The 26,411-nt window shown below is 42.8% G+C and overlaps 1 protein-coding gene across 1 annotated transcript in view; it reads right to left on the reverse strand.

The window, feature by feature from the left end:
• Positions 1-1,486: 1,486 nt before the first annotated feature.
• LHFPL6 (LHFPL tetraspan subfamily member 6) overlaps positions 1,487-26,411 on the reverse strand; it is a 258,381-nt gene continuing 233,456 nt past the window's right edge. The window contains exon 4 of the mRNA XM_059684501.1: positions 1,487-2,568. Within this exon, the coding sequence (XP_059540484.1) occupies positions 2,450-2,568 (119 nt within the window). The 3' untranslated portion in view covers positions 1,487-2,449. The remainder of the gene's footprint in view (positions 2,569-26,411) is intronic.

The following is a 26,411-nucleotide window of genomic DNA, read 5'->3' on the forward strand; positions in this document are numbered from 1 at the left end:
AATAAGCCAGTCAGAGAAAGACAAATATCACATGATCTCACTTATATGTGGAATATAATGAACAAAATAAACCTACAAACAAAATAAATGCAGAGACATAGAAGCATGGAACAGACTAACGAATCTCAGAGAGGAGGTGGGAAGGGGGTGGGAAGAGATTAATCAAAGAATTTATATACATATATGCATAACCCATGGACACAGACAATAGTTTGTGGAGGCCTGGGGAGGAGATGGAAGTAGGGGGAGGGAGTCAATGGGGGGAAAGGAGGAACGTCTGAAACACTTCAACAATAAAGATAAGTTTTAAAAAATCATTAAAACTATATAAAATTATAAGGTTGTCATTAAATCTGTTTAAGAAATTAGACCTTAATGAATTCCATAGAGAACTTCAACTTGATAATGGGAACTAAGAAGTCATAATTCTATTGAGACAGGAAAAGTGCCATGAAAAAAATTGAAAAGCACCAACAGTACAGGAAAATGATGGTCTAATTGAGGAAGCAAAGTGCCATCTTACCCTCTCTGCAGGAAACCCAGAGTGGCGAATCCCCTGCTCAGTGGACAAGACACAATCAAATTACATTCAGCACATTATGAATTAAGCATTTGAGAACAGAGTGACTTTTACCATAGCAACAAAGCCGCAAAAGGCCCAGAATTTTATTGGCCAGATTCTTGTATTGTTCTTTCAGGGCAGCATGAATCCTCACCCTGCATGATTAAAAATACCAGAAGCAAGCATGATATTCAGATATTCAAGTTAAGATGATAATTATATAGAGAGAACAGAAAATATAGTTATATGTATAAATAGCCAGATGTGAAAGTATATAATTTAGAAACTAACTATAACTGAAGTTTTTTAAGGATCTGATGCAATACCTCAGCATTGTCTAATAAAACAATCTATCCATCATCCAGTATGCAAATCTTGGCTCCTGAAGGACTTGGTTCTGTTAGGGAGTCATGAAAGGGTTGAAATTTTTCTCTTTAGCCAAGGTTTTAATGCTGGGGTCAGGAGTGTGGGATAATCTTTCTCAAGTGGCCAAGATTCCTGAGAGAGAGGTGTGAGATTTCCCCTAGCGCAGAAGTACTGAAGATACAGCACATGTAAAAGCAAAGGAGCAGCAGGTCACATGCAGCTTGTGGGGACTCTTTCATCATCCAGGAGACTGTTGGCCCAGACACCTCCTGAACCATGAGCTGGCTCTCACTGCCCTCTCAAATGTAATCTTAAATAAACAAAAAACTTCTCTCATAAAAATTTAGTCATGATTGAAGTGCAATGAAAAGGAAGTTAGAATTCTGGTTGCAAAGCATTGAAGTTGAAAGCAGGAACTATTTTATACTCACCTGTAATATCCCATGAATTAATCTGAGGCCTTACAAGAAAAAGAAAAATTTACAGGACCATTGGAGTAAAAGGCTATATTCATGAGATTAAAGAAGCAAATCAGGGAACTTAAGACTCTACGACTCATTTAGTTATTGATTAAAGAGAGAGTTTATTCACAGAGTTTTTCAAATACAAACAAAATAGCATGTTTTGCTTTTTTTTTCACAAAGTGAATATTGAAATAAATGTGGTACAGCACAGTATAATAACAGACAAAAGAAATAAGATCTAATGCCTGAAAAAAGGATAGAAATATTCCCCTTTACTTCATAAGTATATCATAGAAGAAGCTACTCAGAGAAATGTAGCATGTTTTGAATAATATTGAAACACAAAGGCTTAACTGTAAAGGTCTGCATAAACACTGACAACAGATTGAGGGCATAAGGAGTTTATGCAGACTATACAAAATACTGATAGAGTGGCTTACTGGTACATTTATTAGGTTTAATGTATGCTTTATAAAGTGACAATACAGTATTTTAAATGCATATTAAAAACAGAGGAGTAATGCATACCTAAACCTCTGTACAGTATTTGTGACAATTTTATATGTTTGTGCATGGGCATGTGTGTGAATGTGTATGTCTCTATGTGCTTGTGTGCTTTCAGAAGCACCATGACCTACAGGGAACATCTGCAGGTTACCCGACTTCTCAACATAATACTGTTTCTACTAGCCCTTTTGATGATCTGAGTCCTTATCTTTAAAAAAATCTAAAACCCTTGTGTGCATATATAGATTTGTTTTGCCTGCATATATGTTCTACATTAATAATACTCTATGGAATAGAAACAACTAATACCCCCTCAATATTTTTAGCCTTTGGTCCATTTTTCCCCCTATCATTCTCAGCGCTCATTTCTTTTGTAAATCTTGTACAACCTTTCCACAATACATAATGTTTCTGATTCCATTGGATTTTATTTCATTAGCATTGTACTAATTAGAACCACTATTACACCTTTTGAAAGTAGCTGGATTTTTTAGTACCTCCAAGCCCCTTCAGCCCATCTTCTCCTCTCTTTATTCTTGGTGGCTCCATCTTAGTATGGGTACTGCTTCTGCTTCTTGCCAGAGAAGCAAGCCAGCCATGTGCACAGAAGTATGGCAGCAGCAGCACCTGCTCCTGTGCAGTAGTAGGCCCAGCCGATTTCACACTTACCTAGAGACACAAGAAGGGGAGAGAAAAGAGGCACAGATCAGGATGATTTTGTAGGAGGTTCTGTATGTGTGTTCCTAATGTACAGAAGTGACATTGAAATACCCACTATAAATATGGTATACTCAAGCAAATGGAATGAAAATGCATGCTGAAAATTATCTCAAGACTGAAGAACGCAAGAATGGTTTCTTTGTATTTCAGGAAGATCTTAGGCCTATGCCTCCTGCCTCCAATGGCCACAGTCCTAATGAAGAAAAGGAAGAATGGCAATAATTAGGATAGAAAAGATGAAGCTATTAAACTAATTTAAATCAACCAAACTCATATGCATAATGAGGTACCTTAGGAAAAATTCAAAATAGATGAAATCCTTCTGAAAAGGACCACTCTATGGAGGAGACCCATTTGAAGGATAATGTTAAGTGAATACTGCTATTTACATGTAATTGTTAAATTATGCATACAGTCTGAACTGGAGAAGAAAAATTCTCAGGTTCTTCTGAGGTCAACACTCACCTTTAAATTAAAGCACCATGTAAATGAGAACATAATAACAAAGTCCAATTGATCTCTAAGACTTGGCTTAGTCCTTATACCAATAATAGCATCCACAATACTAAAAATACAAGTAGTAAAAGAAAACAGGAGCAATTATATTAATTTCAGAGAAAGCAGACTTTCAAGTAAGGTGTTATCAGGGATAACGAAAAGTATTAACAATGATACAGGAGTCAATTCTCTCAAAAGACATAATAATCCATAAATGTGTATGCACCTAACAATAGAGCATCAAACTATGTGAGGCAAAAACTGACAGATTTCAAGGAGAAATGGATAAATTCATTATCATAGCTGGAGACTTCAATACCCCTCTGTTAAAAAGGGATATAGGTCCAACAGGTAGAAAAAGCCTATAAGGATATAGTTGAACTCAACAACACCACTAATCAATTAAATATAATTTACATTGCCAGCCTACATCTAAGAACAACAAAATACACATTCTTGTCAACGAAGATGAAATATTCACCAAGATTTTGGGCCATAAAAAAACTTAACACATTTAAAAGAATAGAAATCATACACTCTCTGCTTTTAGATCACAATGGGATTAAATTAGAAATAGATAACATAAAAATGACTAGAAAATTCCCAAAATTTGTGGAGATTAAACAACACACTTTTAAATAACACATGTGCCAAAAAAGAAATCTCAAGAGAAATTTAGAATATTTTGAACTAAGTGAAAATAACACAACTTGTCAAAATTTGTGGTTTCAGTAAAAACAGCACTGAGAGGAAAATCAAATGCAAATATTAGAAAAAAAAGAAAGGTCTAATATTAATTATCTGTTTCCACTTTAGAAACATAGGTTTCTAAATAGGAATTAGAGTAGAAATCAATGACATTCTATAAGGCCAGCATTACCCTAACACCAAAACCAGACACAGATATTACAAGAAAAGAAAATTATAGTTAAACATCTCTCATGAACATAGATCCAAAAATCCTCAACAAAATATTAGCAAATTAAATCTAACAACATATAAAAAAGAATTATACACAGAGTAGGGTGGGGGTAAGGGGGAGAGATCAACCAAAGGACTTCTATGCATGCATATAAGCATAACCAGACACCAGGTGGGTGAGGGCATTAGCGGGGTGTGGGGGGGGGCATTGGGGGGTAAGGACACATATGTAATACCTTAATCAATAAAGAAAAAAAAAGAATTATACACCATGACCAAGTGATATTTATCCCAGGTATAAAGGCTGGTTCAACAATTTAAAATTAATACAATCCATCACATCAACAGACTAAAAAAAAAAAAAAAAATCACAGGATCATGTCAATAGATGCAGAAAAGTATTTGACAAATCACTCATTCACTAATGACAAAAATTGCCAGTAAAATAGAGGGGAATTTTCTCAACTTGTTTAAAAATTCTTTAAAAAATCCTATTGCTAATATTATAGTTAATGTGAGAAACTCAAAACTTTCTCACTAAGATCAGGTGCAAAGCAAGGATGTATCCTCTCACCTTTCCTTTTCAATATGACCTAGAATCCTGGTTAATGCACTAAGGCAGGAAAAGAAAACAAAAGCTATACAATTTAGGGAAAAAAATAAACATGTCTCTGTAGATAATATAATTGTCTGTGTAGAAAATGTGAAAGAATCCACAAAATACTCTGGAACTAATAAACAATTATAGCAAGGTTGTAGGATACAAGGGTCATATATAAAAGTCAATTATTCCTTATATACCAGCAATGAACAAGTAGAATTTGAAATTGGAAACAAAATACCTTTATTTTTATTTTTACTTTTTTTATTGATTAAGGTATTACATATGTGTCCTTAGCCTTCTATTGCCCCCCACCCCCCCATTCATGCCCTCACCCCCCTGTTGTCTGTGTCCATTGGTTAGGCTTATATGCATGCATACAAGTCCTTTGGTTGATCTCTCCCCATTACCCCCACCCTCTCTTACCTTTCCTCTGAGGTTTGATGGTCTGATTGATGCTTCTCTGTCTCTGGATCTGTTTTTGTTTATCAGTTTATGTTGTTCATTATATTCCATAAATGAGTGAGATCATGTGATATTTATCTTTCTCTGACTGGCTTAGCATAATGCTCTCCAGTTCCATCCATGCTGTTGCAAATGGTAAAAATTCCATTATGTAGATGTACCACAGTTTTTTAATCCACTCATCTGCTGAATGGGCACTTAGGCTGTTTCCAAATCTTAGCTATGGTGAATTGTGCCGCTATGAACATAAGGGTGCATATATCCTTTCTGATTGATGTTTCTAGTTTCTTGGGATATATTCCTAGAAGAGGGATCACTGGGTCAAATGGGAGTTCCATTTTTAGTTTTTTGAGGAAACTCCATACTGTCTTTCATAGTGGCTGCATCAGTCTGCATTCCCACCAGCAGTACACGAGGGTTCCTTTTTCTCTGCATCCTCGCCAGTACTTGTCCTTTGTTGATTTGTTGATGATAGCTATTCTGACAGGTGTGAGTTGGCACCTTATTGTCATTTTGATTTGCATCTCTCGGATGATTAGTGACTTTGAGCATGTTTTCATATGTCTCTTGGCCTTCCTATGTCTTTCAAAAAGTATCTATTTAGGTTCATTGCCCATTTTTTGATTGGGTTGTTTTCCTCCTTTTGTTAAGTTGTATGAGTTCCCTGTAAATGTTGGAGATTAAACCCTTATCGGTGATAACATTGGCACATATGTTCTCCCACGCAGTGGGCTTTCTTGTTTTGATGATGGTTTCTTTTGCTGTGCAAAACCTTTTTATTTTGATGTAGTCCCATTTGTTTATTTTCTCTTTAGTTTCCAATGCCCTAGGAGCGGTATCGGTGAAGAAATTGTTTTGGCATATGTCTGAGATTTTGCTGCCTTTGGATTCCTCTAGTATTTTTATGGGAAACTTATGTTTAAGTCTTTATCCATTTTGAGTTTATTTTTGTGTATGGTGTAAGTGGGTGGTCTAGTTTCATTTTTTTTTTTTGCATGTATCTAATTTTCCCAACACCATGTATTTATTTATTTATTAATGTACATGGTTGTACATGTCTTTTTATTTAGGGTTTGGGCTTTTTGGATAAATACCCAGAAGTGGAATTGCTGGGACTTTGTCTCTTGTTATAGCCTTTGTTTCAAAGTCCTTTTTGTCCAGCATGAGTATTGCTACCAGCTTTTTTGTTTTTACTTTCATACCTTTTCCCATCCCTGTACTTTTAGTCTGTGTGTGTCTTTTGATCCGAAGTGAGTCTCTGATAGACAGAATATGTAAGGAGATTGTTTTATTATCCATTCAGCTACAGCTTGTCTTCTGATGGGAGCACTTACTCCGTTTGCATTTAATTAAAAACCACTGGATCCTCGGACCCGGTCCACCCTGCACATTGGGGAGCTGCCTGGCCCCACCCTCCTCACAGAAGTCCCGGGCTTGTCACTTCTCCCTGATTAAGCAGGACAAGTATGGATTCGAGGAAAGCATTAGGCATCCCCAAGGAGACGCACCACTGGGGATCTGGGCTATTGGAGACCAAAGGGAGGCTGTCCTGGTCAGGATGCAGCAGAGGGCCCGGTGTAGACTGGGATGGGGTCGGGGGGCAACAGCCTTGACCTGGACCCTCCATGCCTAACCCTGCTAACCATACGCCTCCTCTGAGACCCAGTGTGGATGGGGGTGGGAGGCAGGGGCTCCCCTTGCCCTGCCCACCCTAGGAAAGTGGCCTCGGAGGGCAGGGACTCACCCTTGCCCCGGCCTTCAGGGGGGACACTTCTCTGCGATGGGCCGTCTGTGTGTTCTTGGACTTGGAGCAGTGCCCCTGTCTTCTACACCTCGGAGGCCAGTAGCAATCCCCCAGTGAGACAACTAAAATGTCTCCAGACCTTCCCAGCGTCCCGGGGCAGGGAGGGCTGAAACCCCCAGAGCGAGAGCCGATGGGCAAGGCAGGGGCCCAGACCTGCAGTGAGGATGAGCTGAGCTGAGCAAAGCCACGGCACAGCTTATCTTGCATTCTCTCCAACTGGGTTTGTGGGAACAGGTGTCAAGCACTGGGATTCAGTGGGTCTACAGCACAGGCAGCAAACGGCAATGAGGGGGAGGGGGGGTGTTACAGTGCAAGCCAGGAGGGCTCGGAAGTGCGCTGTGTCCCAAGGCCAGTCCACCTTCCCCGGGCCCAGGGGAGGGGCTGCCAGGCTGTGCCTGAGGGTTGTCGGGGACCAGCGGAGAGATGAGGAATCGGCACGGAGCCTGGAGAGCATGCTCGTGGCATCGGGAGCCCCAGGCCCAGGTCCACACGTGCTGGGAGAAGGCTGAGGTGGCCTCCCCTGCCGCCACCTCTGAGGACACCAGCTTCTCTTCGCGGCTGCCCCATCACCTCCCGGGCCCCCAGGGCCTGGGACAGAGGGGGGCACCACATCCAGTGCTTTGCTCCAAATGCCAGTTAGTGGCCCTTCTGTCACTCTCTCAGGATGACACGTGTCTTCTATTGCTTCCATGTGAAAAGTCTGGTGGGCCCTTGTCGCCCTCACGTAATAAGCCACACGAGGGCTTTTTGCCACAAGGACGCACCAAGGATTTCTTGTGACAAGTGTGGGACTCGGCTTCACCACGGAGCCCGGTCCTCACTTCTGCTCCGAGTCTGGGTCTGGGGCCCATCCGTGCCCCCGGGACCTCAGGCCCCATCTTCGGGGGTGTGCACACCTGGGTTACCTGGCAGCCTCCTTCGCAGAACGTCCTGGAAACATCAAACTGCAAGATTCATTCCAGGCCACAACGTGGACGCTGCCCGGGGAGGGCCAGGACACTGCCCCCGTCCCATCACCTGGGGGGCCCGTGGGCTCCGAGGAGCGGGTGTTTGAGTTGGGGTCTCCATCACCCCCTGCAGGTTCTCAGGGGCAGCCGGGCGAGAGGCCGTGGCAACAGTGCAGGGAGCTGCCCAGACCACACTTTGAGGGAATTGCTGTGTGTTCTGAAGGCTGCCAACGGCTGGAGAGCCCTCTTCATGCCGCCGCGCCCCCCTCTCAGGCCTGGCGGTCACACGTCCGTGTCCTCAATCCCTCCGGAGCCGAGCCGCGGGGCCCAGGCACGTGGGCGCCTGCAGCAACCTTCTTCGCGTGGATTTGGTTGTGCTTTTACAGGAGGGAAGCCTAGCTTTTCACCCAAACACCCGAGGTTGTTTCTCCCCAGTGAGGGTCCCAGAGGAAAGTGAATCCCGGGGTCTCCGTGTTGACCGTTCCCTGCACGCGGGACGCGCACGTGTACACAGACATCCACGCCCCGCCTCCGCACCTCACCCAGCAGGGCCGCCAGGGAGAGCAGAGGCCTTCCCTCTCCTGTCACTCTCAGACTCCTTGCCCCACAGCGCGCACTGGGGACACGGAGAAGGGCTGGAGGCGGGAAGGAGCGGTCCCGGGGTCCCTTTCTGCTGTTTGGCAGGGAAGCTGGGGCGCCCGCTCACGTGGGGTTAAGCGCGGTCTTTCCAGGGGATGGGACCCCAGGCCAGAGAGGCTTCGTGCCCATGAAGCTTCTTGTTAAGGGCGCAGGCTGAGCTCCCCTTTGCCACCAGCCTGCAGGTGGCAAGCAGCCTTCTGACGTCCCTCTGGGTGGCATCTCTCGGAAGCCTTGTCCACATCCTGGGTGGTGAGTTCTTGTCAAACGTGGTCGGTGAACCCCGGCTCTGGCCTCGCAGCCTGGGCACCTGTGTAGCCCCAGCCAGGACACTGGCTCCTGCACCACCAGCCTGCAGCCGCCACCACGACCACGGTCAGCAGCAACGCGATGGCGGCCACAAAGGTCCTGGATCTCCCCGCCTCGGCGTCGCCTGGGATCTCTGTGTTGCTGCCTGTGGTTCCCAGGTTTGGTTCGCTCCCTTTCCGGCTGCTGACAGTCAGGTTCTGGTGCAGCAGCACATTCTCAGTGCAGCAGCCAACGTTCAGGTGGGGGTTGTGCCGGATCCTCAGGACGCTGACTACGTGGTACAAGCCCTGCGCGATCAGGAAGACACCTTGCTGTTCTGCAGGGCCTCGTCCAGCAGGCTCCTAACACCATTTATTGAAGAGACTTTCTTGACTTCATTGTATGTTCTTGCCTCCTTTGTCAAATATTAATTGAGCATAGTGGTTTGGGTCAATTGCTGGGTTCTCTATTCTATTCCATTGATCTATATGTCTGTTCTTGTGCCAGTACCAGGCTGTTTTGAGAACAGGAAACACAATACCTTTATATTCGTACCCAAAAAGTAAAATAATTAGATGTAAACCTAACAAAATATATAAAAAATCAAAGAACTAAATAAATGGTGAGGTATTTCATGTTCATAGAAAGGAAGAACCAATATTGTCAACATGTTAGTTCCTCCTAATTTGACCTATAGATTCGATGCAATCTCAATCAAAATCCCAGCAAGTTTTTTGTGGATATTGACAAAATGTTTCTAAAGTTTATGAGAGGCAAAAGACCCAGAAAGCCAACACAATATTAAGTAAGAAAAACAAAGTTAGTCAACTGACCCTACCTGGCTTCAAGACTTACCTACAGTAATTGGTGAAGAATAGACAACTTGCTCAATGGAATAGATGAGCGAACCAAGATATGGAACCCCATAAATATAGTCAACTGATCTTTGACAAAAGAGCAAAGGAAATACAATGGAGTAAAGATAGTCTCTTCATCAAATGATGCTGGAAAAACCTGACATCCATGTGCAATAAATAAATAAATAAATAAATAAAATTTAAAAAAGAAAGAAAAAAAGAAACAAAACTAGACACAGACCTTACATTCTTTACAAAATTAACTCAAAATAAATCATAGATCTAAATGTAACACACAAAACTCCTAGAAAATAACCTAAGTGAAAACCTAGATGACCTTGAGTATGGTGATGACTCTAAATAGAACACCAAAGGTAAAAAGGCATTAAGGAACTAATTGATAAGCTGGACTTCATTAAACTTTAAAAACTGAAAGACAGTATCAAGAGAATGAGAATACAAGCTACAGACTGGGAGAAAATATTTGCAAAAGACACAGCTAATAAAGGACTGTTATTCAAAATAGACAAAAAAAACTTTTAAAATTCAACATTCAAATAAACAAACAAGCTCATTAAAAATGAGCTAAACGTCTTAACAAATACTTTACCAAAGAAGACATACAAATGACAAATAAGCATATGAAATTATGCTCCACATCAGATACCATCAGGGAAATTCAATGAGATACCACTACCCAACTATTAGAATGGCCAAAATATGGAACACTGACACCACCAAATGCTGACAAAGATGTGGAACATCTCATACATTGGTGGTAAGAATGTAAAATATTACAGTCACAGTGGAAACAGTTTGCGGGTTTCTTAAAGAACTAAACATATTCTCACCATTCAATCCAGCAATCACACTCCTTGGTATTTACCCAAAGGAGCTGAAAACTTATGTCCACACAAAAATCTGCAGATAGATTTTAATATCAGCTTTATCCATAATTTTCAAAACTTTGAAGCAACCAAGATGCCCTCAGAGCTAGGACTCAAACCTGTACAACTTGTAAGAATTAAAAGTCACTGACTCAAAATATCCTGAGATAATTAAATGGGTTTCTGTATTCATTAATTATTTTTATTGTTATAGCATCCACGTTATTCTTTTTGAGTGCACAGTATGGAAGGCTTCTATACCTCTCATGGAACATTGTCTTTTCTTCACCAATTTTAATCAGTCTTTTAGTCTTATGATCTGGTCAGAAAATACTCCAACAACAACTGGTTTCCTCTCTTTTCTTTTGTTCTTGTTTGCAAATTACATTAGACATAAACACATGCACCAACATACTTGAGTTTCATATTCATTGAACATACAATAAACCATAGATTGAAAGCCATGTCTCTTTTTTACAAGTCAGGTAGTTTTATCTTGTTCATTAATAACTTTTCTATTAAAATATTCAAAGACAGGTATAGCATGCAATTTGATTTCCTATCTTTATTGATGTTTACTAGAGGGGTAGGTAGCATGTGACCTATTTATAGATTAGAAGGCTAGGTGAGGCAAAGTAAAGTGAGTCATCGGCTTGTCATCGTAAGTAAAGAGTGGCAAAATTTGATTAAGGGCTTCCACATCTCAAAAGTAACTAGGACATTACCTATGTACACAGACAATAAGCTGTCATTCAATTCTCAACCTACATGCCATCCTTGATTTCTCCTTTCCCATATCCAATGATAATAATAGTTTTAAAATAGCAATTTATTGGTTGATTTACTTACTGATTGTGTACAAGCTTATGTGTAGGTGCTGACTACCCAAAGCAGAATTTGCCTCAGCAGATCTCCCTTTGGTATGCCACTTGTGAATCTAATTGAATCCTGCTCTGATGTCTGAAGTTGGCCACAGGGTGTGTTGTTTCTGGGCCTCTTGGGTGGTACTCTTGTGAGGGCTAATGTAAGACACTGTCTGTGATTGCTCCTCAGCAACCTCTTTAGAGCTACAAACAACCCACAGTTTGCGGCTGCCTCTGCTGGGTCTGGGTGCTTGTGGGGAGGACCAGAACTGGGCCTAGGGGCAGGTCAGCAAAATCCCAAGTAACCCCTAGATCTGCCTCTGCCTGACTCCGCCCACTGGCTATCACTGAAAGAGCCCGGGCTGCATTCCTTAGTATGATGTCAGCTCCATGGAGTGGAGCATGGAGGGATTCCAGATGGTGGGGCTATTGCTTTCCCCCATAGTAGGGAATGCTCTACCCAAGAAATATGGCATCTGCAGTATGGGAGAATCATTTAGCACAGTGATCTTGGTGGCTGTCCCTTCAGCTCTCTCCCCAGAGACACAAAATCCCAGACTCTCCTCATACAACTCTAGTCTGCTCCACCCTCCCTCTGCTGGAGCCCAGGCTGAGTGGCTGAGAATGAAATTTTGTGTGTTGGCCCTTTAACAGGATGCTGGTGTCTGTAGTAGACTCCTGTATCCCTCTGCCAGATAGAAATCCTGCTGCTTTCACAGTCAGATGTTATGTGGCTCCTCTTCTAGGCTCTGGTGCTCTAGGCTGGGGAGCCCAGTTTGGGGCTTAGTCCCCATGCTTCTCAAAGGGAACCCCCTGCAGGTCAGACATCCCTCCAAAACCTCAGCTGCCACCCATGGGAGCAGGGCCAGCCCTTTTCACATTTCTGCACTTCTTACCAGTCTCAATGTGGCTTTTTCTGTAAACCCTTGGTTATAAGACTTCTCTTCAGCTAGTGTTCAATTGCTTATGGTTGTTCTATAATTTAGCTGTAGTTCCAGTTTGGTCCTAGAAGGAGATGAATTTAACTTCCACCTTCTCCGCCACCATCTTGGATCTTCCCAAGACTATGAATTTTTTTTTTTTAAAAAAATATTTCTTTATTGAATCAGAGAGGAAGGGAGAAGGAGAGAGAGAGAGAAACATCAATGATGAGAGAGAATCATTGATCGGCTGCCTCCTGCACAACCCCTACCTGGGGATCAAGCCCGCAACCCATGCACGTGCCCTTGGCCGGAATCAAACCTGGGACCCCTCAGTCCGCAGGCTGATGCTCTATCTACTGAGCCAAGCCAGCTAGGGCAAGACTATGAATTTTTAAATTACAGATTGAATACTATACCTTGAATTTCTTCACAGGAAAAATAGAGTTTTTTTCTTTCTGAGCATGAGTCATTGTTAAAACCTGGCTGCTCAAGAATAAGAAAGTAGCATTGCATTTTACAGTAACATGAGAAAAAAGTCTTTTTGAGTATATGAGGATATTAGAAAAACACAGACTTTAAGTTCATATGTCTTAAACAGCATAGTAGTACATGAATAGTTTGGAACTAATTTAAACCAGGAGTTATGGTGCCATTCTTCCATTGCTTCTGTCTTTCCAGCCATGGCAATAAATGCTTGTTATTATAATACAAATAGGATGCCTTTTACCAGAGGTCAAGTTTTGTCTGTAATCTTTTCAGTTAATTAGAGAAGTAAATCTGTTAAAACTTTCTCTTTTGCTCCCTATAATGCTCCATCAAACAAGACTCTGAGTTGCTTGACTGAAAAATTGCTGCTTTCAACAATGGGGAATATTATTCTTGACAGATTAAATATATCAATATTTTATATGTCAATAAAAGGACAGAAAGCAACAAATCACATCACATGCCAAGTCAATGGGGAAAAAAATGTCATGGTGGCATCCCAGGGCAGTCCCAGAAAAAGGATGGGTAGGAGAGGTGTGGCTGATTTTTTAGGGTAGCTCAAGTTGGTTTTTAGTGGAGCTTTTATTAGTAATAGAGACAGAGAAAAGGGTACAAAGAACACTATCTTATACAAATAACAATGGAATTTCAGTGATCATCTTTTGGGGACATTGTAGTTGAACATCTGCCTTTTCATTGATTTGTTTAGTGTTTCAGAGTCTACTATGTATCACTGTATCTGCAGGCTTCATTTTTATGCTAGTGTAATGCCTTCATCACAGCAGAAAGTAAATAGACATTTGTGACACTATACTTGTGCTTAGAAAAAAGATCTGAAATTAGTAATCATACAATAGCTGTCATGTATAGAATGTGTGCTAGGTGCTATAAAGTTTAGAAGTGGCATCTAATTTAATTATTTTTGCCTATGATGCTTTCAGGAATTTAGAGAAGCAAATCTGTTTGTACTTTCCCAATATTATTCCTATTTTGAAGATGAAGAAATTAATATACACGCAGAATAAGTAACTTTCCCAGTATCACAAATAAATGGTGAAGCTTGAACTTAAACTTGGCTCAAACTGATTCCAGAACTTTTTCTTGTGCTCAGATTATGTATTAAAAATATCTATATCAAATGTATCTTTCCTATGTTATATAGTAATTTTTTAAAAATATGCTTATTGGTTTTAGAGAGAGAGGAAGGCAGAAGGAGAGAGAGACAGAAACATCAATTGGCTGCCTCTTGTATACCCCCTACTGGGGATCGAGCCCACAACCCAGGCATGTGCCCTGACCAGGAATCAAGCTAGTCACCTCTTGGTGCATGGGACAACACTCAATCCACTAAGCCACACCATCAGATCAAGAACTTTTTTTTACCACTTTGAATTTATCAGTCTTCTTAGAAGATTCCAGGGACCTGTGTCCACCTTGCATGGTTCTGGTTATTAAAAGGGTACATCTTGCAGACTTGGCGCTCCCAATTCTTGAGCCAATGGAACCAAACTGTCACTGTCTTGGCAAACCCATCCCTTCTAGTGCTGTAGAAGACCGAAGAAACCCAAGTGACACCTAGAGAAATGGAATTACACAGCTTTATTATGCTGTCAGTCTCAGCGGAGTCACCTCCAAAATCTGAGCAAACCAATATGGTGGAAGCCCCTCTTTTATCCCCTTTTGGTGTTTTTGTCCCCCAAATATGAATTATACTTCCAGACCTTTTGTGGGCTTTGCAAAAAGCCCCGTGGGTTGGGATGGGGGTCTTGAGATCATATCTAAGGGCCTGGCCTGGCGCCAGCACTGATAACCCCCTCTGGGGGCTGTGTCATGGCTTATGGCCTCTGTGAAATGTGAGCATTTAGCTAACAGGTCTTGCAAGACCAGTTTGAGGAGAAAGGGGCAATGCTTAATTATAGGTTATCAAGAATGTACGTTAGGTTACTGGCACAAATTCAGATTGCTAGTGCCCCCCGCCCCCCCCCCCCCCCCCCCCCGCCCCGCAAATGTCTTATTTTCCCCATCATTAGAGGATGTAGGAATTGGGGCCCAATAAACTTGCTTGATGAATTCAGATAACTGATTTTTTCTGGGTAAGAAACCAGCCATGGACACATGCCCCTCACCCCCACCCCCAAACTGGGTGTTTTTGACCATCCCTGACACAGTTTGAGCACAACTGATTTAGGACTCCAGGTCGTGGGCACACCCAGCTCCTGTGTTGGACTGCTGTCTGCCTGTAAACCCTCAGTGTTTTGACAGGAGACACCATACCATCCTCACTCCTACCGAGAGACCTTGCCACAGCACCGCAACACAACCTTAACAGCACAGTGTTGCTCTGGTAAGCACAGCACGAAACACAGCAACTCAGACTGTCCTGCCCTCTGACTAAAGCTGTCGAACACAAACCTCCATGGCTCTGGGCCTTCCTGTGCTTTCCGTTTGTGCCTGAGCCCCACAGTCCCCAGCTTAGTTCTTTCCTTACCAGGCGCTGCTGAGTGCCCAGCCTTGTGGCCATAAGTGCCTGAGTCCAGACATAATAAGTTGGCTGTCTTCATTTATCAAGGCAGAATATCTTTCATCTTTGATATTTAATTTTTTAAAACATGTTAAGATATAAATGCAAAGTTTGTATAGAGAAGAAGCAGGCATATTAGATTTCACCTTTTTTTTTTGCTGTATAAATAATGAAGGCAGGAAGGTGAAAAGATCAATGGAGAAAAAGACTTTTGTACTTTAAATGCCATGAACAAAAGTTCAATAGGTGTCTCTCTCCTTTTGAATAAATTCCTTCCTGCCTCTTCATATTCAGAGCATCTTGTTTGCATATGCATTAAAACCAAGGACAAAAATAATCTGTCATGGGACTGATTCTATTTTGTTCTTTTGTGACGTTACTGAACAAAGGTATCTCTAGTAAAAAAGAAACAGGTTTTAAAACTTTGACCTAAAACATACAAAAGCTTTAATTCAAACTTTTAATGGAACAGGTTAAAATGATCCCTCATGGGTCTGAAAAGAGATGACAAGAACACCAAAGTTGGTTGGTGGCCAAAAAATGCAGAAGTAAAATGTCTGAGGAAAGAAAGCTTGTGAGGTGTGGCTCTTTCTCAAGCTCCCCTGAGTGTTCCTGTTGTTTATTACTGGAAGTAGAAACTCACATTGCTTCTCTGAGTCATTCTGTAGACAATTTCAAGATGTACTCTATGTACCCACTAGGATGTGTTCTAGGGTGTGCTGTCCACAACCAGAACTCAGTAGTGGGTCCCCATTAGTACCTCCCAGGGGTAGACAGAGCAGACTTACGAGAGTAATGGTAGTGAAAGGGCGAGGGCTATGCCCTCCATCCTACCCTGGATCCTCCATGTTGGGGCAGAGGCCATGTGCTCAGAAGAGTGCCTTCTTCCCGGAAGCCCAGGCCCCTGCTGGCCACGCCCGGGATTTCTAATGACAAGCAAGGGATGTTCGCGCCATAGAGATGACCGCATCCTGTGCAACAAGACCCGACTTGGCGCCTGGCCAATCCGAAGGGCCCACAGCTAGCCCCCTCCCCTCACTATTAAAGCCCTGATTTTCTCATGGATATCACTCGGTTTTCCGGTCGCTGCGTCGACTGGAGGCCCGGGTCGGGTTAGCTAACTCAATAAAGGACCTTCTGCTTTTGCATCGGACTGGCTCCCTGGCGTGGTATCTTGGGGATCTTGAATTCTGGGCATAACATTTTGGGGGCTCGCCGGGATCCCCAACACCATTGATGGGACTCCCAGTCCGGAGGGCCTGACTGACCGCGGTAGGTCGTGTTTTGTGTGTGTCGTGTGTTTTGGTGTGAGCTCACTTCTGAAATCTGTAAATGCCTGTAAATGCCTGTAATAATGATCCCGTGGATGCACAGGATCAACAGGTGGGAGGAGCCGAGGGACGCCTCGATCCTCCGTCTGAAGGGGTATAGCTTTGCTTCCGCGGAGTCGGAAGGTCTGTAGGAAGCCCCTTAATCTGAGACAGGCAGGAGGAGTCGGGGGGCGCCCCGATCCTCCATCTGAAGAGGGGAAATTTTGCTTCCGCGGAGTCGGAAGGTCTGTAGAAACCCCTCAATCTGAGAAAAGGCGGGTCGCTCCTGCTGGTTGGCGCGCAGCCAACGTCTGGCTTTGGGTTTGTTTTGTTTTTTGTCTTTGTTTTTTGCTTCCATGGAGTTGGAAGGCTGTATTTCTTTGGGCCCTTTAGTTGTTTGTGTTTCCGTTTTATTTTGTAGACTTGCTGGATTAATAATTTCAAGGAGATTGGGGGAGGCTTTAGAGCTCCCTCAGGAATGGGGAAGTTGTTAGGAGTTGAATAGATTGTTTAAACTCTGAATGAATGTCTGATGAAAGTGTATGAATGTGGAGGGAGGGGGGACTGCTCTCACCCCTCCTTTGTGTGGCAGTCGGAGGCTGCCTGAGTGAGGGTCTGTGGAAACAGGTCACCCCCTCCCCAGGTAAATGCGTCTGGGATTTCTGTGCACGTGTAGGGAGAAAAGCTGGCTTAAAACTAATGTGCGCACCGTCCTATTTTGGATAGGGTTTTAAGCTAGCGTCTCCTTTCAAAAGTGCAGGATAAATCCCAAGACTAATCCATAATAAAGAACAGTTTTTCCAAAGGGGAAAAAAAAAACAAAAAAACAAAAAACTGGTCCTTTGTTAATTAAGAAAGCTTTTCTTAATTGAGGGAGGAGATAGTCGCCTCCTGCCTGCAGCAAAATCTTAAAGAATGTGGTCAATTTACATCTGAAAAGACCAGGGAGGCCAAAAACCTGTCTTGCAAGGCTCGAATGTGGTTCTCCAGAGCCGCTTGAAAGTAAAAAGTAATTTGCCTCATGAAAAATCTAGAAGACAGAATTAAATCTGTTGGTTAAGTATTGAGAAATGAAATCTAGAAAACACTGCTTTCCTTAAACTAAGGACAATTAAAGGTTATGTCAAAGTCTTTCAGGTAGAAACTGTGGTTTCATACTGATCTTAAAGGGCTCCAGTTACCTTGCCAACTCAGTATTTGGGAGACCCAGGATATGCCCAAGTTTAACCTAGGTTCTAGATAATGTGTTTACTTAAATATGTATCTTTGTTGTTTAAAATTGTTTAACTAGTGCTAATCACCTAAAAATTAAGGCTAAAAGTTCTAGCTACCTGGAAAGCATGGCCTTGGTGTGATAGGAGGAAAAAAGAAATGTTAAATGGATGGTAGACCAGTGAGCTGGGACTGGTCACTAATGGTGGATTGTGAGAAGGGCTGGTTGTGGCCTAACTTCTCCTTCCTTGGTACCCCTGAAACGTCAGAGGGTACTTCTGGCCTTGGTTTTCCAATATGTTTAATCTGTCAATTTTGTTGTTTCGCCGAAATCCTCTTGAGTGACATTGAATGATTCTTTCCTTCCTCTTTAACTTTTGGGGGACTGTGTGAATGGATTAATAGCTTCTAGATGGTATTCACCATCTCTGAGACTTCCAGAGAGAAGTCAAAACTCAGACTGGCTACACAACTGAAACTGATTTGTTGGTATTTTGTGATATAAATGTGGACCGTTTCTATCTGGATGAGACATAGGTCAAAAGTCCTGTCCTAGGATGTGAGAAAGGAAGCCCTCCCCATCTGTTCCTGTCTGCTCAAGATCCCAAGACTGTAAAAGTATTTGTTCACTGAAAGGATGTAAGTATGGATGTTTATTTGGTGTTTATATGTCTACTTGGGTATAATTATTTGTTCATGTAAGTGTGGAAGTATATTCTGCGCTAGGTTGGAATTTTGGAATTCTAGGGTAGATTTAAAAGGTATTTACGGCTTTTCTAGTCTGATTGGGACATTTAAAGGTGAGGCTCACAGTTCCTCAGGGCAGAGATTCCATGGGCCCTTCCCCCTGCCTGTGTTGAATTAAATAATACAGGTCAGTGTCATTTAGCTTGCTGGTTAAAGGAAAACAATGGGCCTTAGAATCTGTAAAGGTGGGCAGGAATGAAGCTGGTCAAATGTACTGAAAGGGTTTGGTACCTGTTGCTGCTAGCAAAGGAGGGGCTGGTACCCCTTCTAGCGCACTCCCTTCAAAGAGGCCTGGTTGCTGCTCTGCCACAAAGGGAACTGGTAGAAAGGCAAGAAAGCAGAGTGCTGTAACTGATAAACAGGGTTACCGAGAAGCCATCAGGACTTTGAAGTTCTCCAAGAGAGGAGGAATCTGACTCAGAGACTGGCGAGGACTGGGTCACTTTTCTTTAACTATCTCTTTCCTTGAGAGGGCTCCAGAGGGCGCCCGAGGACATTTGGCCACGCCTCCGCGCCATCTATGAGACCAGCCCAACCCCAACTCCTCATCAGCACAGACCAGGAGATTGGGTCTACATCAGAAGGCACCGCCGGGAGACCCTAGAGGCACGTTGGAAGGATCCCTACATTATGGGGCTGACGACCCCCACCGCTCTCAAGGTAGACGGCACCACAACCTGGGTCCATCCGGAAAGACTTCATCACCAAATGGAGCATCGATCGATAGAGATCAACCCAACCTGCTCAAGCTCAAGCTACGGAGTGCTTGACCTGCCTGATTCCGGTAACATGACTCGCGATCGCTCCTGTCACCAGGAGCCCCCACAATACTGTGTAATACACTTAGATAATGCCTGCATCTTCATGGACATGGCTCCAAAAAGACAAGGACCATTTATAGAATCACATGTTTAGTAGAATATTTGGCTACCTGAAGCGGCCATGATGCCAATATTATGTTTCATTGTATTGATATGTTATATTAATTAACCTTTGATTCCTTTGCAGGTTTGAATGTATGTTGGCTGTCCTGGAAGGGAGCTGTGTGGGGTGACCCCCAAAAGTAAAGGGTGCCTAGCTGCCAAGGGGGCAGGTGCCCAACTGGGCAGGGAAGGGTGCCCATCAGATTTTGGTCTCTATTGAGAGACAGCTAACAGTTGACAGCCTGTAATACTGTCTTGCAGGCCTGCGTGACCATGCCCATGTCAGGGGTAGTAAAGCTGGAAAAAGCCTGTTTAGACTAGAAAGTCTGAGGCATGGTTATGCATAGAAAGAAGGTTTTATACCAACAATTACTGTTTTGTTTTAAATCCATGAAAAGGAATTAGCAAGGAAAGTCAGAAAATCTTAGAGTAGATCAATATGTTTTTCTCCTTATGTAATTCCTCCGAAATCTGGCAATGCTAAGTAAGTACGTTTCTTTGCATAGATTCAGTAAGACTGGTTCCTAATAGTGGTTTTATTAACGGAAAACTTTGACTGGAGTATCATGTTTTGAAGAGCCCTATCTGAGCTCTAAAGACTTGAAGCCACTAAGAATGCCACGAAGAAAGCCTGGTGTCCTGCCTGGGAGCCCTGAAGATGGCTGGCGCTGGAGCGTCAGGCCCATGCCCTACCATCACTGGCGGTTGGTAAGAGTAGAAGGGGAGCAGTAAAGATGCCTCTGCATCCCTGCAGAACCCCCACACACTCTGGGCCGCAACGAGTAGGAGGGCTACTGAGATGGGCCTTAAAGCCTGGAGCGTGGGCTCAGGTGGAGTTGCTACAGGTGAGGGATTCACCTAACTCAGCAGATACTGCAGGCAGGCCTGATGGCAGCTGGATGGCTTGGCTTCCTGGCCCTACGGGGCACATTAAGGTTCAACCATGAAATTCCAGCAAAGATAGTCAGTTACCATTCTTGTTGTGTTTATGCAAACATCAGGACAGTAAATAAATTTATCTTGATTTGGCTTTTTAATAGCCATGGAGGAATTTTAAGAAGAAAAATCCTATTTCAATAGAAGTCGTTAAAGCTAAAATGGTTTCTTTCCCTTCCACCGGACCATTTGTTAAGTGTATAAAATAGTTCAGTTGATAGTTCTGTGTGCTCACTATGGGCCCCTAGCAACGGTGAAATAAAAGTGCAGTCCGTCTCATGATTGAGACGGAAGTTCCAAGACAAGGGGGGAATGAAAGGGCGAGGGCTATGCCCTCCATCCTACCCTGGATCCTCCATGTTGGGGCAGAGGCCATGTGCTCAGAAGAGTGCCTTCTTCCCGGAAGCCCAGGCCCCTGCTGGCCACGCCCGGGATTTCTAATGACAAGCAAGGGATGTTCGCGCCATAGAGATGACCGCATCCTGTGCAACAAGACCCGACTTGGCGCCTGGCCAATCCGAAGGGCCCACAGCTAGCCCCCTCCCCTCACTATTAAAGCCCTGATTTTCTCATGGATATCACTCGGTTTTCCGGTCGCTGCGTCGACTGGAGGCCCGGGTCGGGTTAGCTAACTCAATAAAGGACCTTCTGCTTTTGCATCGGACTGGCTCCCTGGCGTGGTATCTTGGGGATCTTGAATTCTGGGCATAACAGTAGGAACTGTCCCCCCCCCCCCACCCCCCGCCACCACCAAAGACTGAGCACTGAGTCTGTGTACAGGAGCACAGTGGATGGAAATCCAGCATCTCTCCTCAAGAACTGCAGCTCTTGATTCTAATGTACTAGGTTGACAATATCTTCCTACCTCTCCTGCCCCTTCACTCCCAGGTTTAGGGGCTGAACTCTCCTGGCAGTTGAATACCTTTCACCCCAAACACATAGCATGCCTCATGTATGTCGCTCCAGCTTGAAGCATTGGAGCTTTGCCACTTCAAAAAAAGAGGAGGCAAAAAATTTTTAAAAGAGTCCCTACCTTCTTTGTTTGCTTTATTTCTCCACAGAGATAACCAGAATGTAGAGTCAGAACATAAAATGCAGACATGTCCATCATTAAGGACTAATGCATTCAAGCTGTGGCATTACTTGGTGGCGGGGGGAGGGGGGAGTGGGGAGTGGGGAGAGGGGGCAGGGGGCAGTTCCTACCATTACATACAACCAAATATGTCAGAGAGAGCAGGGATTTACTCTCTGGAAAAGATGTATCGGCAAAGAGCTCATAACAGCACTATGTCTAAGGAGATATATTACAGTGAATTTTGATAGGAAAGTTTATATCATCCTTATAAATTTTATTCAGTACAGCTCCAATCATTCTGTAGCTGGAGCAGGAGTGAGGTGAGAGATATACAGAGGAGTACATTAGGGGCAATGACTGGCTGTTCAAGGACCATATTCAAATATCAGAACATGTTACATGGGTTACATATTTTAGGGAAAAATCTTGAATTGTAGATTCTTTCAATTATATTCACCTAGAGGCCTGTTGCACGAAAAGATTCGTGCAATACACCTTACCTCCCCCTGGCTGCCAGCACCGGTTTTCCTCCGGCACCCGGGACCCAGGCCTTTGCTCCTGCAGGAGCCGCCTTCAGTCTTCGCTGCTTTGGCCAGAGCTGCCTTCAAGCCCGCACTGCTCTGGCCAGAACTCCCTTCAGTCTTCACTCCACCACTTTGTGCCTATGTATGCAAATTAACCGCCATCTTTGTTGGTGGTTAATTTGCATATCTCACTGATTAGCCAATGGAAGGGGTAGCAAAGGTATGGTCAATTACCCTGTTTGTCTATTATTGGATTAGATGGTATAAATTTCTCTGCTGGATTTCCTCCAAAAATCTTGCTAAAGAGTTGTAATTTTAATTTTCTCTTGCCCCCATAGCTCCACCTCTAAGATAAGGAGCTGAGAAAAAAGAGAAGAATTTACCCAAGTACTATTACTGTGCCTCAAGAAAAGGATGCTAGCCATCATTAACTTGAGGATGTACCAGAAAGTACTGATCTGAGGTCATACTTTCCTCAGTTGCTCAACTTCATGAAAGGGAAGGACAGCCAGAACAGTAGCTGGACTTGATATGAGGTTCAGTCATACCGAGCCCAAACTATATATCAGAGAAAAAGACAAAAGACGGCTCTGTTTATTATTATAACTATTACTATAATTATTAATGCTTTCTGGATTCTTAATAATTTCTCATATTAGAGTGTAGGTATGGGCAGCTAGCATTCTTTTTAGTTTTGAACATCTGGAGATTTTAAATACTACCTTGTATTTGTTATTTTATACAAATGGAAAACCATAAAGCTGAAATAAAGTCCAGAACAAGCAATACCCAGTAAAAGAAAAAGAAGTAAATTCCATTTCTTTCATGCATAATTTGTTATATAAAGTATATCAAAAAGGTATAGATTAGAAAGAAGTATTATATCAATGACAAATTCCTAATTTTGGTAATTGTGCTGCTATATAAAATAATGTTATTTTAAGGTATTATTCACTTAACTAACTGGTTGGAGGGACATTGTGTCTGAGAGAGGGAACAGAGCAGAAGGCAGGGGGAGAATGACAAAGTAAATATGATGAAATTTAACATTAAGGGGATCTGAGGAAGAGTATATGGGAATTCTTTGTTTTTGCAATTTTTCTATAAATATGAAATTATTTCAAAATCAAATGTAAACAAATATGAATTAAAAGTTAGCTATACACACACACATATATATATGTGTGTGTATATATATATACATATATATATGCATGCATATACATACATGTGTAAAATCAGTGGACAACTCCTATACTTGTTAGTATGAAGAACTCAATAAATACGTTGGTCATATGACATGCAAAATGAGAAACCTGCACATGACAATTTGCATTGTGTAGTATGCATTCACCTCTTACATGACATTTGCACATGTTGCTCTGCTGAGTTCAGCACACAGCGGGATAACTGAGGAGGTCCCTGTTTGGGCCACAGCCCATTCCCACCAACCACAGCCCATTCCCACCAACCACAGCCCATTCCCACCAACCACAGCCAACCACAAAAAAATGGAGCAAACAGCCTGCAGATAATAAAGACGATATTTAGGCATTAATGATAAAATAACAGAAAATGGTAAGTGAGGAGGGTATGTGTGCAGGACAAGTATGGCCACATGGACAGGGAATGGAGGATAGACTTCTTCTCCTCCAGGCACCTCCCGCAGAAGACCAGAGCAGTGCACAGGCACAGAGGGCACATTTTCCTCCACAGAACTTCTCGGGCCTCCCCAGACTGAGTGGTTATGTACTTCATGGGAAACAACATGTCCCACTAAAGCAGTGGTTCTCAACCTTCCTAATGCCGCGACCCTTTAATACAGTTCCTCATGTTGTGGCGACCCCCAACCATAAAATTATTTTTGTTGCTACTTCATAACTGTAATTTTGCTACTGTTATGAATCGTAATGTAAATATCTGATATGCAGGATGTATTTTCATTGTTACAAATTGAACATAATTAAAGCATAGTGATTAATCACAAAAACAATATGTAATTATATATGTGTTTTCCGATGGTCTTAGGCGACCCCTGTGAAAGGGTCATTTGACCCCCAAAGGGGTCGCGACCCACAGATTGAGAACCTCTGCTCTAGGATAATTGGATGGGATTGCTCAGTGCAGAGTCTTGGACTGACCTAAGCCCTGACCTGGGGGCTGAAGGGATCAATAAAGGAGCACATCTGGAATGAAGACATTTCTGGCATGTCATGGGTATGCTTTGGTTGAAATCAGGGGGCTTCAAACTACAGTCCAACCACCTGTTTTTGTAAATAAAGTTTTATTGGGACACAGTCATACCAACTCATACATGAAGTGCCTTTCACGTTACAACTGCAGAGCTGAGTAGTTAAAATAGAGAATATATGGTTCATAAAACTGAAAATATTTACTTACCTGTCTCTTACAGAAATGTCTGCCAGCCTCTGGTTTGGAGTCACCAACTATAGTGGAATGATATTGGCAAAGCAACCACATGCCTACTGCTTCATCTGACACTTTTCCTTTCTAACATACTTCCCATGTATATTATCTTCTGGAATACCTGCCACTCCTGCTAGGTTTTAAGTTCCCTGGGGGCCGTGAACAGTGTCTTTTTAAATTACTTGCTCGTGCTGGGTCATAAGCATCTAGCACAGGGTCTGGTACACTGGCAGTACCCCATAAATATCTGTTGGCTGAGTGAGAGAATGAATGTGCTCCTTAAATAATCTTTCATGTGGGAACAGAAGCAATGATTTCTTTCAGGATGTGCTATAGAAAGAGAGTAACAATATTTCAATAAGGCATGCCAAGAAATTGGCCCATATTCCACAATAAGAGGGACATGAACCTTATCATTAACATTTCCCAACCTCTGGGAAGAAGATATGGCTATATACTCTCTCCTTTGAGAGGAGGCAGAAATAAGCTAAGATTCTCAGAAGTTGCAGAGGTAGGGTGTATGCCACTAAAAGTGAGGCCCAGAGCTCTCCTTACTGAGAATGTTCACCCTCACATGAATGCTGTGCCTCCCAACCCCAAATTTGCTGCCAACCCCATAATCTGTGACTTCACTCACTCACTGAAGCTCAGCCTTCATTAGTGTTCAGGGAACAGTAACAACTTCTTAAAGATAATAAACATAGGCAATCCAGTGAGATAGGCATAGTGATAGCTCTATGCCACAGTTTCTCTTTACATTTTCTTTCTAAAATAAAGATAACAGAGTCTGCAAAAATAATTGTAATCTGAAGAAAGCAAACTGAATACACTCAAAATACTTGTTCAGGGGATCTAGAAACAAATTTTATGTGTAAACTAGAGGCCCGGTGCATGAATTTGTGTACCAGTGGAGTCCCTCGGCCTGGCCTGCGGGATCAGGCTGAAACGACTCTCTGACATCCCCTGAGGGGTCCCGGATTATGAGAGAGTGCAGGCCCACTGGTACATGATCAGGGCCGGGGAGGGACGGGGGAGGTTGGCCAGCCCAGGAGGGACAGCAGGAGTGCTCCAGGGTGTGTCTGGCCCGTCTCGCTCAGTCCCGGTTGGCCGGACCCCAACAGCAAGCTAACCTATTGGTTGGAGCGTCTGCCCCCTGATAGTCAGTGTACCTCATAGCAAACAGTTGAGCGGCTTTAGCATATCATTAGCATATTATGCTTTGATTGGTTGAACGGATGACTGGACACTTAGCATATTAGGCTTTTATTATATAGGATGATGCCAGTTTTGTTTTGTGTTTTTTTTCTTAGCATGCAGTCTAAGAGAAATTTATAAATAAAAAGGCAAAAATTAAAATGACATTACAGTTTTTAAATTACTAAAATGGCTTCAGTGAGTTTAATAACATAAGAGACTATTACCACTAGTAAAGAGGCAAGAGGTTTTTTTGTAAGTTTAAGTTTGACATTTTTAACCCACAATGCTGAGAAGATGTAGAACATTGAGGTGCAGTAATGAAGATAAACAACAAGATCTCCATTTCATTATAACCTGATGATTAGTATAGCAACACACAATAACAAGAGAGGTCAGCTAGAGCAGTATTCTAATCAAGTTGAGGCCTGTATGAAACAGCCAAGAGAGCTTCAAACACCAGAGAAAGGAAAATGCCAAACACTATTTTAAAATATCTCCTCTGGACACAGTTTGATTTTCACAAACAAACAAAAACCAAAACAAAATGCTGATAGTCAAGTTTATGCCAGCATTTACCCCTTCAGTTAATTTATGGCAAGCACAAATGAACCCAGACTTAGGAAAGCCTCATCATCTAGGAGGAAGAATGGGCAGTTTGTATTCGGGCAAAGTAGGTGATGTTTAGAGCACCATATTCTCTACCAAAAGAGCAGGTGCTATTTTGAATGAAACAGGGTGTTTGTC

Source organism: Myotis daubentonii, chromosome 2 (genome assembly GCF_963259705.1).
Source record: "Myotis daubentonii chromosome 2, mMyoDau2.1, whole genome shotgun sequence".
Taxonomy (NCBI): Eukaryota; Metazoa; Chordata; class Mammalia; order Chiroptera; family Vespertilionidae; genus Myotis; species Myotis daubentonii.